General features: G+C 48.9%; 6 protein-coding genes and 1 pseudogene across 6 annotated transcripts, besides 12 other annotated features; all 7 read right to left on the minus strand.

Annotated features, from left to right (window-relative positions):
* Positions 1-13,437: a sequence feature (heterozygous, Esmeraldo-like haplotype).
* Positions 252-297: a microsatellite.
* Positions 392-419: a sequence feature (AT_rich).
* Positions 454-478: a microsatellite.
* Positions 1,101-1,123: a microsatellite.
* Positions 1,172-1,194: a microsatellite.
* Positions 1,760-2,872, minus strand: Tc00.1047053503789.70 (hypothetical protein, conserved; the record flags this gene model as incomplete). Its single annotated transcript, XM_802477.1, has 1 exon — positions 1,760-2,872. One exon carries the CDS (start codon positions 2,870-2,872, stop codon positions 1,760-1,762), a length of 1,113 nt encoding a protein of 370 aa, XP_807570.1.
* Positions 2,804-2,837: a microsatellite.
* Positions 3,054-3,092: a microsatellite.
* Tc00.1047053503789.60 (hypothetical protein, conserved) lies at positions 3,597-5,411 on the minus strand (the record flags this gene model as incomplete). The annotated part of the gene is made up of 1 exon (XM_802476.1): positions 3,597-5,411. One exon carries the CDS (start codon positions 5,409-5,411, stop codon positions 3,597-3,599), a length of 1,815 nt encoding a protein of 604 aa, XP_807569.1.
* Positions 5,625-5,668: a microsatellite.
* Positions 5,751-5,771: a microsatellite.
* On the minus strand, positions 6,033-7,496 carry Tc00.1047053503789.40 (annotated as a pseudogene).
* Positions 7,657-7,698: a microsatellite.
* Positions 8,066-8,317, minus strand: Tc00.1047053503789.34 (hypothetical protein, conserved; the record flags this gene model as incomplete). The annotated part of the gene is made up of 1 exon (XM_802478.1): positions 8,066-8,317. One exon carries the CDS (start codon positions 8,315-8,317, stop codon positions 8,066-8,068), a length of 252 nt encoding a protein of 83 aa, XP_807571.1.
* On the minus strand, positions 8,639-9,451 carry Tc00.1047053503789.30 (hypothetical protein, conserved; the record flags this gene model as incomplete). Its single annotated transcript, XM_802475.1, has 1 exon — positions 8,639-9,451. One exon carries the CDS (start codon positions 9,449-9,451, stop codon positions 8,639-8,641), a length of 813 nt encoding a protein of 270 aa, XP_807568.1.
* Positions 9,508-9,595: a sequence feature (T-rich).
* Tc00.1047053503789.20 (hypothetical protein, conserved) lies at positions 10,062-12,125 on the minus strand (the record flags this gene model as incomplete). The annotated part of the gene is made up of 1 exon (XM_802474.1): positions 10,062-12,125. One exon carries the CDS (start codon positions 12,123-12,125, stop codon positions 10,062-10,064), a length of 2,064 nt encoding a protein of 687 aa, XP_807567.1.
* Positions 12,289-12,807, minus strand: Tc00.1047053503789.10 (uncharacterized protein; the record flags this gene model as incomplete). The annotated part of the gene is made up of 1 exon (XM_802473.1): positions 12,289-12,807. One exon carries the CDS (start codon positions 12,805-12,807, stop codon positions 12,289-12,291), a length of 519 nt encoding a protein of 172 aa, XP_807566.1.

The raw sequence follows: 13,437 nt of genomic DNA on the forward strand, positions 1-13,437 counted from the left end.
TTCAGTCCTGCCCCCCCCCCCCCACCAAAAACAAAAACAAAAAAACAACAATTTCATGAAGGAAATATTGCTGGCCCTTGGCTTCCCCCTCCCTTTCTCTCTCCCCCCTCCGGCAATGAACACGAGGAAGAAGATCGATATGTATATATATAGAAACACAACAAAAATGAAAGTCGAAACGGCGTTGCAAACCGTAAACAACAACAACAACAAAAAGACGCGAATAATCAAACCAGGAAGGAGCTACGCTCAAAGGAAGAAGAAAAAAAAAAAAAAAAAAAAAAAAAAAAAAAAAAACGCAAAAAATCGCCTCAATGAGAGTAAATCACACTAAAACAGATGAGTCCACTCCCAATTAAAGCAAAAGCAAATCGTATATCCGTAATTCCACATAAATATAAATATAAATATAAATTATACCCAATAAACAGTTCTTTATAAAGGAAAAGAGGAAAAATAAAATAAAATAAAATCAAATCATTACTCCTGTTCCTCCACTCCTCCCCACTCGCTGCGGCTGGGAGGATGTACACTCACATTGCTCTCTTCTTACTTTCCTACTCTAACCGCCTGCCATATAATGTTTGGCTTACGCGGTGGAATTGGCTATGGTAATTAATCCCCGCTAATGACTTGTCGGCAATAACCCCACCAGAAAGAATGACGGCACTCGGATACCACATGATGTCCCCTTTCCTCCCCCCCCCCCTTTTTTTTTTTTTCCAAATCTTCTCTGCAGAATTCATAGCCTACCGCAATACACCATATTTTCCGCATCTGTTCCCGTGAATGGTGTTTGATTCTCTTTTGGGTCTCAATGCCTGCAGGAATGCTGTATTCGCCCGATGAGCCCCTCGATCAAGCGGCGTAATACTTACCTCATGCCCACGGAAAGACGTCCCAGAAAGTAACTCTGCCACTTCAACACTTTTTTCATATTTAAACTCAATCAGCGCATAGTAACCCGTTACACTATCCGGGTCTGCATGCACGTAGACGTTTACCGCCGGGCCACAACACTGCATGAACTCTACCACCTCCAGTGCCGTTGTATCGGCCGTTAAACCGTCCAGTCTCACACATGCCCTTTGAAGCATTGTCCCCCCCCTCCCCCTCCCCCTCCTTTTTTTTTTAGTTTTATTTTTTTCGCTTCCTTTCTCAACACACACTGCTCACTCACTCACTCACTCACTCTCTTTTTAATTTTTAATTGTTATTGTTGTTGTTGCTTAAAGTGTTGATGATTAGGCCGTTTCTTCCCTTGGATTACACCCCTCCTTGCCACCAGCAAATGCTTAACACAATATGCACACCCACCCGCCCCACTGTGAAAGAGAACGCGTGTCTCGATCGTCCTGGTGTTTGTGTGTGATAAACCCCACATTTAACCGCCCCCCAATGGGAAAAAACAAAACAACAAAACAGCAAAGAAGCAGATATGATGTATACACAACACCAGAAGTTCCAAATGCCATTTATTTCCACACACACTCCCCCCTCCCTCCCTCATTCTCTCCTCTTACCCACACATCCATTAACGAAAACAACAACAAAAAAAGAATACTCCTGATGGGCTTCGGCACCCGTATATAGGTATATATATATATTGATATACATGCCTCCTTTCTTCTTTCCCATCCTCACGTTTTTTTTTTTTTTTTGGCGTTGGTGCCTGTTTCGCTGTGCGCATGTCCTCTGGCAAAGAAAAAAAAAGGAAGGCGTATAAGAAAGGGAAAGGACTGGGAGTGGCGGGTCGTACTTATTTTGATCCCTCCCCCTCATTTACGTCATTCAACTTTTTACGTTGTTTTCTCGCAGCCTTCTCAAGCATCTTTTTATGCCGCAGGAGCTCCACGAGGACTTTAATGCGCTTTTCTAATTCCTGCCGTTCCTTCCCTGTTTTGGTCTCGAGGGCCGCAACTGCTGCCCGCAGTACATCATTCTTTTTGGCAAAGTCGTGCACTGCCAGACGGTAACTAACGTCCTCAAGGCGACGCGTCAATTCTTTGCGCTCACGTTCCCATTCGTGACGCTGCTTCTGCAGGGCATGCACCTCATCCTGCGACTGCCGCAGGGAATCTTGCAGTTGACTCACCGTCGCGGACAACTCCCGGCATCGGCTCTTCAAAATGTCAATCTCCTCGTCCTTCAACACGGGGTCAACCATCGCCGCCACCGCGTTTTTCGCCGCCACATCTGCCGTTGGGAGGGACGCAATGACGTCAAGGGCCCGCGCCACGTCCCCCTCCGTTAGGCCCGTCTCCGTCTCTGTCTTCAAGAAATGACCACGCATGCGCTCATCAACGTCCAGCTGCATGTCGTCAATCGCGAACCACCGGCCACCAATCGCCTCCGGGTAGTCCTGCATGTGCGTGTGTATCCATCGCTTCACTTCATCCACGCGATCCCGCACGAGTCTCTGCTCCGATGGGTCATCCGGGAAGTACGTGACCACCGTCGTCTTGGGCGTTCCGTTTGGAGTACCGCCAGCGACAGCCGGCACCTCCGTCCCTGTTGTCTTCTCAATAAATTGATTCAACCGCCGCACCTGATCGGGGAAATTGCGCCACGTGGACGAGAGGATAATAGACACCTTTTCCCTCCCACCGCAGCCCTTGACAATCTGCTGAAGAATAAGGACACTTTGCTCAGAGAGTTCGCCGCCGCCAAAGGTGAATCGAGGCACCGGGAGCAGGACGCCATCAATGTCCAAAAAAATGACAACGCGGTCGAAGCGTGACATCCTTCCCAATTCCTTCAATATCCGCCCCCCGCCCCGCCCCCTTTTCTTCGCAGAAGAGGGAAGAAAAAAAAAAAAAGAAAAAAAAAAAAAAAAAGGGGGAGGGCAGTCGTACACACGTCGAGACAACATCTGCAAATATGTTTATATACACACACACACAAATAGAGAGAGAGAGAAGGGGACAAGGAAATACCACAGAAAAACAACAACAAATAAATCTTTAAAAAGAAATTCTTTTCTTTTCTCCAGAGATCGCGGCAGTTGATATTCCACCCACGATGACTGCTTTCCTCCCCTCTCCCTCCTTCCCAAAAAAAAAAAAAAAAAAAAAAAAAAAAAAAAAAAAAAAGGAAGTAACAAAACTCCATCTGGAAGAAGAAGAAAAAAAAAAAAAAATTGTAGCAGAACATAATAATAATGAAAAAAAATAATAACAATACATGTGAGACTCTTCTCCATTTTCTACCATGTGTGATTGGAAGTTGTGGCTTGCGTGCATAAATCTTATCGCAAGCCGAGAAAAAAAAAGAAAAAAAAGGGAAAAACAAGGCCAAACAATTAACTCGACATGTGACGGATGTGACACTTCAACTATCAAAAAGACCATTCATTTTCTTTTCTCTTCGTGAATCTCTCTTTTCTTCATCGTATTGTAGGTCCAGTCTTATTGCTGCCGCTGCCTAGCCCTTAGCCATGCACATGTGTGCCTCTATAGATATGGGACATGTGATGGCGGACCGGTCAGATGTAACGTGCATTCGCTGTGAGAATGCGGCGGAGCCCACCAACCTTCCGGACTCGCCTGCAAATAAGAAGAAAAAAGAAAAAGAAAAAAAGCAACAACAACAACAACTCAAGACAAGTCGAGTTTCATGATGTCCATCAATTCATCGTCTCTTGGTGAACGTTTCGGTGTGATCTTTCTTGGCACGGGTGGGACAACCCTGTAGGCCCGAAGTCTAATGGGCCTTGACGGTGCTTGTGAAAACGCCTTGAAGTTGGCTTCTGCAGCCTCACTGTAAGCTTTTCCGCCCCTTCCACTGACGCATGCGTCGCGTTGCATGACGCCCGGCAAACTCCTCACGCCACGAGCGGAAAACCTGCAGCCCAGTTGATGAGTTGACTGAGAGACGCTCCGAGGTGCTAACAGACTTTGCCTCGTCTGTTGGCAAGACGCAGAGCGGATGCGTCCAAAGAGCTTTTTCCCGCGTCTCACTGGCAGTGTCAACATGAAAAGCTCAATCATACGTCGAATATAAATGTCTCGTTTCATGCATAAGATACGCCGATCAGAAGATTCCAACATCCTCGTCATTGGGAGCGCAACCATCTGGGTATACCCCACCACAAAGGCTGCCTCCAATACCTCTGCCTCGTGCGCCTTGAACTGGTTCATAAAATACAAGGAAAGAAATTCATCCATGGCATGCCACAAGGTATCCGCGTTACTGCATGGACTTCCTGCAAAAGACATTATCCAGTGATTGATGTTATCTTCATTAATACCCCCAGCTGTTTCTGGCAGGTGGGTAGGTTGCTGCGTGAACCCTTCAGCCACGTCTTTCGGTGTGGACAGTACAGCGCACGTCCCTTCCTCTTGAATACGGCTCTCTTTTAAAAGAATATCTTTTACCTGATCTAAAGTTGAAAAGGGAAGACGTGTGGGGGTCATGGACCCGTCAAAGTCAATCAATACCTCTTCTTCATGAATTGCCGAAATGACACTGAGATCAATACCATCCGTGTACGAAGATGTTTCTCCAAGTGCAGAACGACTACGTGAAACGCTTTTCACATCCTTTGCTGGGTTATTAGGCGACGTAAGCTCCTCCGCAACGTTTCCATCATCCACCTCCCTTTCCGGGAGAGGAGGATCCGCTTCCTGGCTCAGCCACCGAATCACAAGAGTTGGTGGCACCTCTTCGTGTTTTTGCATATTAATGGAGCTGCGACGGGAGACAGTCACTTTTGCAGGCGACATTTTGCCATTGTCACTTCCATCTCTCTCTTGAGGTTGTTTGTTAGGCAAAATGTCCACATAAAAAAGGACACTGGGCCTCGGGGCATCAAAGCGGCGTGAGCGTGCAATGCTTGCTGTTGAATGGTCCCCATTCTTGTCGGATGGAGGCGGCGGTGGCGGTGGCGGTGGCGCCCCCAAACCCGAAACGCCGGTGGCGGGTTCTTCCACCGAAACACGGCGAAACGGAGCCGACGTCGCACCGTTTTTCTCCTTTTCCGGCGTTAGGGGCAGGGCGTTGAGATTCTTCAGAAAAAAATATTTCTCAAGAAACCTCCGTGGGCGTTGCATCTTCTTTCGTGGCGAGACCTCCTCCTGCTCCTCCAGTAGAGTCACGGGATCGGCGCATCCGACGTGTCTCTCCTCTGCGCCAGCACCACCGCCGCGTAATTCTCGTGGGGTGTGGCGGTCGACATTCGTCGAACTTTCTTCCAGTGACGAAACCGAGCCGTTTTTTCGCGGGGGCGCAGCCATCGATGGCGCCGCTGCCGCCGTCACACAATTTGTTTTCGAGCAGAAATGAGAGCCACGAGGGGTATCTTGTGAAGTGTTGGCTGTTTTTATGCACGACTTGTTTGTGACATTCCCAAATAACGTACGCGCTCCTGCGGAATTCTTCTCGCTAGCCTTATGGGACTTCGCCAGTGTCATTGCAACCGAGCACACGCCTAGAGCGAGGAAACAAAGTGTGTGGATTTGAGAAATCGTCTACCTCTAGTGATCTAATTGATACTGCCTGGTGTGTGTTTGTGGGTGTTGGGAGGAGAGAGGAGGAAAAAAAAAGGGAGGGGGGCAAATGGAAATTTAAAGACAACACCGCTGAAGCACGGGGGTGCAGATTTCATCGCTGATAGCACTAAGCAGAAAAAAACAACAAAAAGCAAAAAAAAAAAAAAAAAAAAAGAGAATCTAAGATGTCGCATTGTGGCTCAATGTGCAAGTGGATAATCGGTTCCTCGTTCTGTTTCACTTTTAATCAATAGCACTCTCTTTTTTTTTTTTTTTTTTTTTAAACTTTACGTGTGTACGTGTGCGCTTGCAGACCCTTTCGCCGCGCAACATATTTTAGAGGCCAAAAAAAATGTGCAGGAAAAACACACACACACGAACACACACAGGCAGACAAAAGGAAGGAAAAGTAACATCCAGCAAATGAGAGAAAATGTTCCGTCAACGTTCTTCACATATCTTGCATATGTACACTACATATAAACATGTGTGTTTTGCCGGCTCCCCTTTTTTTTTTCTCCCTCACACTACCGGAGTTTGGGGCCTACTTCAGGTTTTGCAGCTGCTTCATCATGCCCTGCAGCCCACCAAGTCCACCCATTTGCCGTAGCATCGTCGGATTAAGTGCTTTTGCCAACTGTGTCATCTGTTGCTGCCCCATACGTCCGGACAACATGCTACCAGGGTCCTGCGACATGGCCTTAAAGTTCATTTTTCCCATCTTCTTCACCACTTCCTCAAACTTTGTGTAGCTCGTGATGAGATTGTGCACCTCGTGGATAGAATGACCGCTGCCGCGTGCAACGCGGAGAATGCGGGAGGGGGTCATTGTCTTCTTTACACGTGCATCGTCCAGTTCTGCGGCGGTCATGCTGTCCATGATGTGAATAAAGGCCTTCAATGTCACATCGCCAAGTTCGCCCGCGGCCCCACTGAGAGCCGACATGCCAGGAATCATGTTCATGATCTTACTCACGGATCCCATCTTGAGCACATTCTGCAGATGCTCATACATGTCCCGCATCGTAAACTGGCCATCCTGAAACCGCCTGTAGAGCTCACTATCGGTGTCAATGTTAGCATCCTTCATTGTATCCATCAATGCCCGCATATCACCCATTCCCAGCATGCGGCTCACAAAGCTCTCAGGCTGAAATAACTCAAAATCTTCAAAGTGTTCGCCAGTCCAATAAAAACGATGGGGCTCTTTGTCATGGCAACTGCTGCCAGCGCACCCCCACCTTTCGCATGCCCGTCAAGTTTTGTGATAATCACGGATCCTACAGGCACCTTCTCCTTGAACTGCCGCGCCTGTTCGCGAATACCCTGACCGTCTGTTGCGCTCATCACAAACACAATATCATTGGGCTTCACCGCTTCCTGCACCTGTTTCATCTCCTCAAAGAGGGCGGACTCCTGTTTGTGCCGGCCGCTTGTGTCAATGATGATAAGGTCATACTTTTCCTTTTCCAGCTCCGCCACGCCCTCCTTGGCGATGATAACCGGGTCCGCCTCTGTCAATGAGCCGTAGAAGCGAATCTTTGCCTTGGTGGCATTCTGACGCAGCTGGTCGTAGGCACCGGCACGGAATGTGTCGGCGCACACCAACGCCGTCTTGAGGCCCTTGCGCTGAAAGTACGCCGCATATTTTGTGCACGATGTCGTCTTGCCAGATCCTTGAAGACCGACAAACATGACAATGTTGGTTTTCCCTTTTGCCGGTATGAATGGCTTCACGCCCGGGTCGAGGATCTTCTTGAGCCCGCTGAACACGGCGGTCTGCAACATCTTCCGCTTATTTAAGCCCACAGCCTCCGACGTGATGGCGACCTCGGCGCGTATCGTCTGCTGCAACTCCTTCACTGTTGTGACGTGCACGTCGGCCTGAAGCAACGCCCTCGCGACCTCATTTAAAAACTCCTTCACATCGTCCTCGCCCAAAAGGGGCTTCGACGACATTTTGGAGATCGCCCCCCCGATCTTCTGCCCGAGTTCTGCCAGCACCATCGTTCCACCGGTCAAATTTCTTTTCTTCTTCTTCTTCTGGCCCCCTTGTGCAGATGTGTTCGCCACAGCGGAGTTCCCCAGTAAACCTCCACCCCCGTTTCTCACTTACGCACCCTCCTCCTGCTTTCTCCGTGGGGAGAAATTCCGCGCCCGAAAACCAAGAGAGAGAGAGAGACAGAGAGAGAGAGACAGAGAGAGAGAGTAACAAAAAAAAAAAAAAAAACACAAATGGGCATACCAAACGTCATCCGCAGGCATGGTGAATAAAGTGTGCATGGATACACGCTTACACGTACACAGGCAGAGGCAGCTTCCTCCCAGCCAGCCACTTAATGATCATGTAACCTCACATGAGCCGATGTGATGCAAGGCTTCTCCATACACTTCCTCCCCAATTCAGATTAAAATAGGCTTTATAGGGGAAGAAGTACAGAAAGACTCATCAAGCACATATACACAGTAAATAAATAAATAAATGTATATGTATCGTTTCCAACACCGCCAAATGATGCCGTGTAGAAAACGAAGCTCCTTCACCCCACCACTTCGCGCTTCATGGCTCCCCGGCATTACTTACGCTTCCGTGCTGTTTTCTCCTGTTCGTACTTATTGAAGTTAACATTTGTGATGATGCCCACCTGATTCAGCTTCTCTAGACAGTTACGCATGCACTTATATTCCCCCGCGTAGAAGTCATTGAACCAGTAGTGTGAAACGCAGCGTTCATGACATGTCATGCTGTTGGCAAAGTTCATGCGATCCTCCTGCATTTGCTTCAACACCCCGAATTCCTCATTCCATGCGGCGGTATTGTACGCCATTCACCCCCTTCCTGGGTCAGAGAAACTATAAAATTATAATCCTTCTCCTTCCTTTTCTGTTCTGCCAGACGAAGAGGGACACTTCTCTCACAAGACAACTGCCATGGGCAACACACAGAGAAGGAAAAGAAGGCAAAGAGTCATGCATGCGTTGGGAAGACACATACGCATGGACGGACCGATATCAATACCGCGACAGGAGAGACAGTGGCCCGCCCATTCATTTCATCTTCCCCCCATTTCTAGCACACTTCCCCCACACAACCAAGCGCATAAAAACTGCAAGCAAGCAAACAACAAAATAAACAACACGACTTCTGTTCAGAGAGAAGAAAATGTCGCTGCATCAATTCGAGCGTCAAAGCGGGCCCAAACATCCGCGAGAAAAGACAAGACTGCGTAATTGCCCCCCAACCGTATCCTTTGAGACGAGGACGCAACGTCACCAAAGCACAAATGACGCTCCGTTGTCAAAGGCAGCGGCATCGTCGTCGCTTCAGCAGCCGGCCGCACCCACTCCTCCACGAAGAAACCATCCGTCCCCTCGTAACTTCCGCCACTCTCCGCAGCGTACATGCGCGCGTCCAGCACACCGCAGCTGGGCGACCGAGACTTGAAGACACATCCATCCATTCCGGCAAGGCGACGCACCAGCAACTCCTTCGCAAGGCATGGATGGCGTTGCGAAAGACGTTCCTTCACACCATTCCCTTCCTCACGATACATTTCAGGCGAGGGAATTACATATTCCGACACGGTTGGCGGTGAAGTCACAAGTCTACGACGCCCGTTACGTGAATCCTTCACCAGTCGCAGTGGTGGCCGCGGCGACGGCATGGCGAGAAGGTCCATCTCCGGGCAGATAGGAAGACAGTCGACAAGGTGGTGCTCACGCCACAGACAGTCCACAATAAACCCGACAGGCGTACGGCGATGCACTGGAGGTGCGCAACTTCCTCCGCGATACGTCACACGCTGCCCAAGCAGACATGCGCTTACAAGCAAAGTAGGCCTGACGCCCATCATCATTCCTCCCACTGAGGAATGGACGTCCCTGTAGGAATGGCCACTGCGGTAGGCATCGAGCACCCTCCTTATGTCGACGTCAGCAAGCACCAGGCGCCCACGGCACATTATGTTTGCTTTTTCTTGTATGTGTGTGTGTGTGTTCTTTTCCAAAATGCGCCATCAAAGAAGAAGAAGAAAAAAAAAAAGAGCAGACAAGCGCTCACACACACAAACACACAAGAAAAAGCAAACAGAACAAAAAAAAAAAAACTCATGTCTACACAAAAGTTTCTTTCTTCTAAAGCGGCACAGGAAACACAAACGACTCACTCTCCCTCCCCCTAATTGTAAATACATGCGGTATACTGGCCATAGACACCTACGTGGAAGATGTGTTGCAGGCAAGCACACAAGCGGAATGTAACGTACCCGTGCATGGGCTCCCCGAGAATTTAATTCTCTGTGTAGGCAACACGACATCCTGACTTCGCCACATGATCCATGCATTTCTTATCCGTGCCCTCGCTTCTCGTGGTTCACTGTACAGGGTATTCTCGCTTATAACCAACTGACACATACTCTCTCATTTATGACATGTATAGGGCGGGAGCAACCACGTCCAGAAGAAGCAAGCAACTAAATCGAGGAATGGACCACACACACAAGAAGAAAAAAAAACAAAAAACAAAAGATATTTACCTTCAGTTTCTTTCCTTCCCTCACCCTCTCTTGAGTATCATGCGGACTCCGTTTCTTCTGCAAACAAAAACCGGCTATGCAGCGATTCGGGGTGCGAGACGATGTCCCAATTGTCAAACAACACCTTTGCGACAATGACAGTCATGGGCCCAAGCAAAATCCCGCGCACTCCATAAGTTACATAACCGAGCACAAGGGCCGTGCCGACAACAAATGTTGGCAGCTGCTCTCGTTTCACGCCAGTAAAGTCCTTCAAAGGATTTCCTCGCAACCCACGCGAAACACAAAGCAACCACTCGTCCGCATACGACGCCAGAAAAGCAAGAAAGCAACTCCACACACGCTGATCCACGGCAGCGCCAAGGAACCCGTCACTTGCCACGGCGTTGAAGAAAACAGACCCCAATGCAAATGCAACGGGTGAGAACCACTTGGGTGTAAGCGGGAACACAGCCGTAAGGGAGGATATCATCCCGCAGAAAAAAGGTGTGGGGAAGGACCACGCATTAAAAAGGCAAAATGTGATGCAGAAGTGAAACCATGAAAGATGCCAAAAGGATTGCAGAAGTGTCCGAAATGACACCGTGATCTCACGCTCTATCATCCGTGCGTGTTTTTCACCGCCCTGTGGGTGAATGACCCGGAGCATTTTAGCAACTCCATAATAAAGAATTGTGTGCTCCAGCTGCAAAAAGTATCGCAGAACACATACAAATAACATGGTCGCGTACACCGAGTCAAATAACCCCATCATATTGGATCCCAATCCAAACAGCAATTGCGTTAAAAAAGCAAAGAAAGGCCGCCAACGCCGCAATAAATTCTGCAGTACGCTAAGCCAATCCACCCTGAGTAAAGGATCCCCGCGTCGGAAGAGTGACGCGTAGAGTTCCTTGCTTTTATTTTTCAAAAAGCCAATACTTATCTCGGATGGAAATGTCGTCAGCATGGGGCCAATGACCTGACGCACGGCAACAGCCAATTCCGTCGCATTTGTGTGCCTAAGAGTATCGTCAATCTCCTTCAACACAGTTTCTTGGAGCTTCGTCATAATCATCTCTTCAATGCCGCTGGAGGAAAAAATAAAAGAAGTCGCGTTCACATCTGTATCATGCACCGAAATGTTGTTCAAATTGGAGAAGTACGTCTTTTGATGGGACCACTCTTTGCGTGCGTTGACTACAGCCGACGTCGTTCGCTTCACCGCGTCACTGATGGAGAGGACATCCACCGCCATATTGTAAGAGAGCGCTACTACAAAAAAGAGTGCAAGCGCAAAACACCAAAGGCGCCACATCACGGAGGTAAAGCGTTCCTCCGGCACAATCACAACTGTGACAGCAAACACAGCCATCAGCACAGCGTGCAACTCAAAGAAAAAGAAAATTCCAATCGTCGAGTGGGCAACGACGGTGAAAATGGTGACCACAAGCAAGCGCAGAATGACTCGCCCCGTGGGAGTGGACGTGAGAAATTCCCTCTTCTCGCCAGCCTCATTCCTCGCCTTCCCGGTACGGTCCCCGCCCCTCCTTCCCCATCGAGCACTCACGGAGAGTTTGTCAAGACCCAAAAACATCACACCCTGCATTGACGCACACGAAAAGAAGTAACCCAACGAAAGCAAAGAGCCAATTACACCAGAAAGCCTGGATCGCGACGCCCATGCCTGTTGTAATTTCCGCATTCTTCCCGCGCAACATCGCATTTCATAGCGGGAACCAAAGTATTCCACCGTACTCTTCGGATGCAAAACGACAGAGAGCAAGATACCAAAACTAATACTGTCCCCGTACGGAAGACACAAGGTATACACTGCATACAGGACAGCAAGAACCATGAGAAAAAGGAGTCCGCTAGTGGAGCCAAGAATCACTTCACACCAGTTTTTTTTATATGCTTGAAAAATTGCAAGTTCGTTTACATGTTGGATACTTTCGGGATCCGGGCTGGTGTTACCCGGCGCCGCGGAGGTTACTGTTTTCGTGGTTCGTCTCGGCGAAGATGCAGGCAAACGTGAATGATTCGAAGACAGAGATCTTGACGGTCCCCGAACTCCCCCAGCACGCAAAGGCAGGGAATTCAAAAGTTTGTTATTTTCCATTAGACGTAAAAGAGATCTTAGGATTCCTTTACATAAACGATGCCAGTAAGGCTCAGCACCGTGGCATCCAAAAACAGAGGGGAATAGAAAGAAAGAAAGGTCGGAAAATAATTATACACATGTGAGAAGAATATGCTGTTATACCGACAAATTCCCCTTTTGGTCAAAGGGATTTAGTGCCTTCCCTTTCATTTTCTTCAAATTCATCTTTTAGGCCACGGCCACCCCATTTTTTTTCCTTCGGTTTCATTTTTCCCCCTGCTCCTCTCCCTCCACTTCCCCGAGGCAACCCATTGCACGCGCCTCCGCATAGGCATTCACCACAGGCCTGCCCACGTTGTAGACAAAAGTGAGAGCGCACAACCCTACCCCGGTAGCGGTGAGAGCCGCGGCACAAATGGAACCACTGAAAGGGCGTAAGGAATTCCGATCGCACTCTAACACGAGAGCTGCAAGGCGGTCCTGCATGCCTTTCCTCCCCGCATCTGCATGGAGCGGGCAATGCTGGGAGACATGGGAAACCAAAAAGGGCTTGACGACACCACGCCCAACCATGCGACGGCACATGAACAAACCCTCCGTGTTGTGTGTAATGTTTGTGTCCGTTTGACCCTATTCGCCACACAACGCCCGAGCGACAACAGCAATGAATGAGAAGCAAAGGAAAAAAAAAAAAAGACATCCAAAAGAGGGGTGCTTATTGTGCGCCGCCGCAGTTGGAGGCCAGTCACTTTGTCAATACCCGTCTTGTCTCTTTTTTCCCCTCTTTCCTCCCTCCCTTTTTTTTTTCTCTCCGGCCTCCCGCTCCATCCTGGCTTGTTAGTCGATATGTTCACTGTGCCAACAGAAATGATGATCCTCCACAACCCGCATCGACTCTCGCAGGTTTTTCAGTTGCTCCTTTTGTGACTCACTGAGCAGCCCTTCATCAAAAAAGGCCTTTGCGGCAGCCCAATTTTGCGCTAAATGTTCCTTGGAACGACTGCGCACCACAACACAGAAGCCCTGACTGAGGCCCCACATGAGCAACACATCTTGCACTGTGTAACCAGGGAACAGGTCCTTTACGATCGCACACAGGACGGGATGCTCAACAAGTTTTGCATGTCCCTGCGCCAATGGAGAATATTGCTGGAGAATGATATCACGTTCCCGGCAGAAGTCGCAAACTTCTTGCTGCACACAGAGCGGGTGCAGTTCAATCTGATTGATCACGGGCCTGCATGGGTTGGCAGCGTCAAATAAATGCGCTTCCTCCGAAGCATTGCCAACCAAATGGGGAAAGTGTCGCGGGGCAAAATTGACACCCCCA

This window comes from Trypanosoma cruzi, genomic scaffold (genome assembly GCF_000209065.1).
Source record: "Trypanosoma cruzi strain CL Brener 1047053516987 genomic scaffold, whole genome shotgun sequence".
NCBI lineage: Eukaryota > Euglenozoa > Kinetoplastea > Trypanosomatida > Trypanosomatidae > Trypanosoma > Trypanosoma cruzi.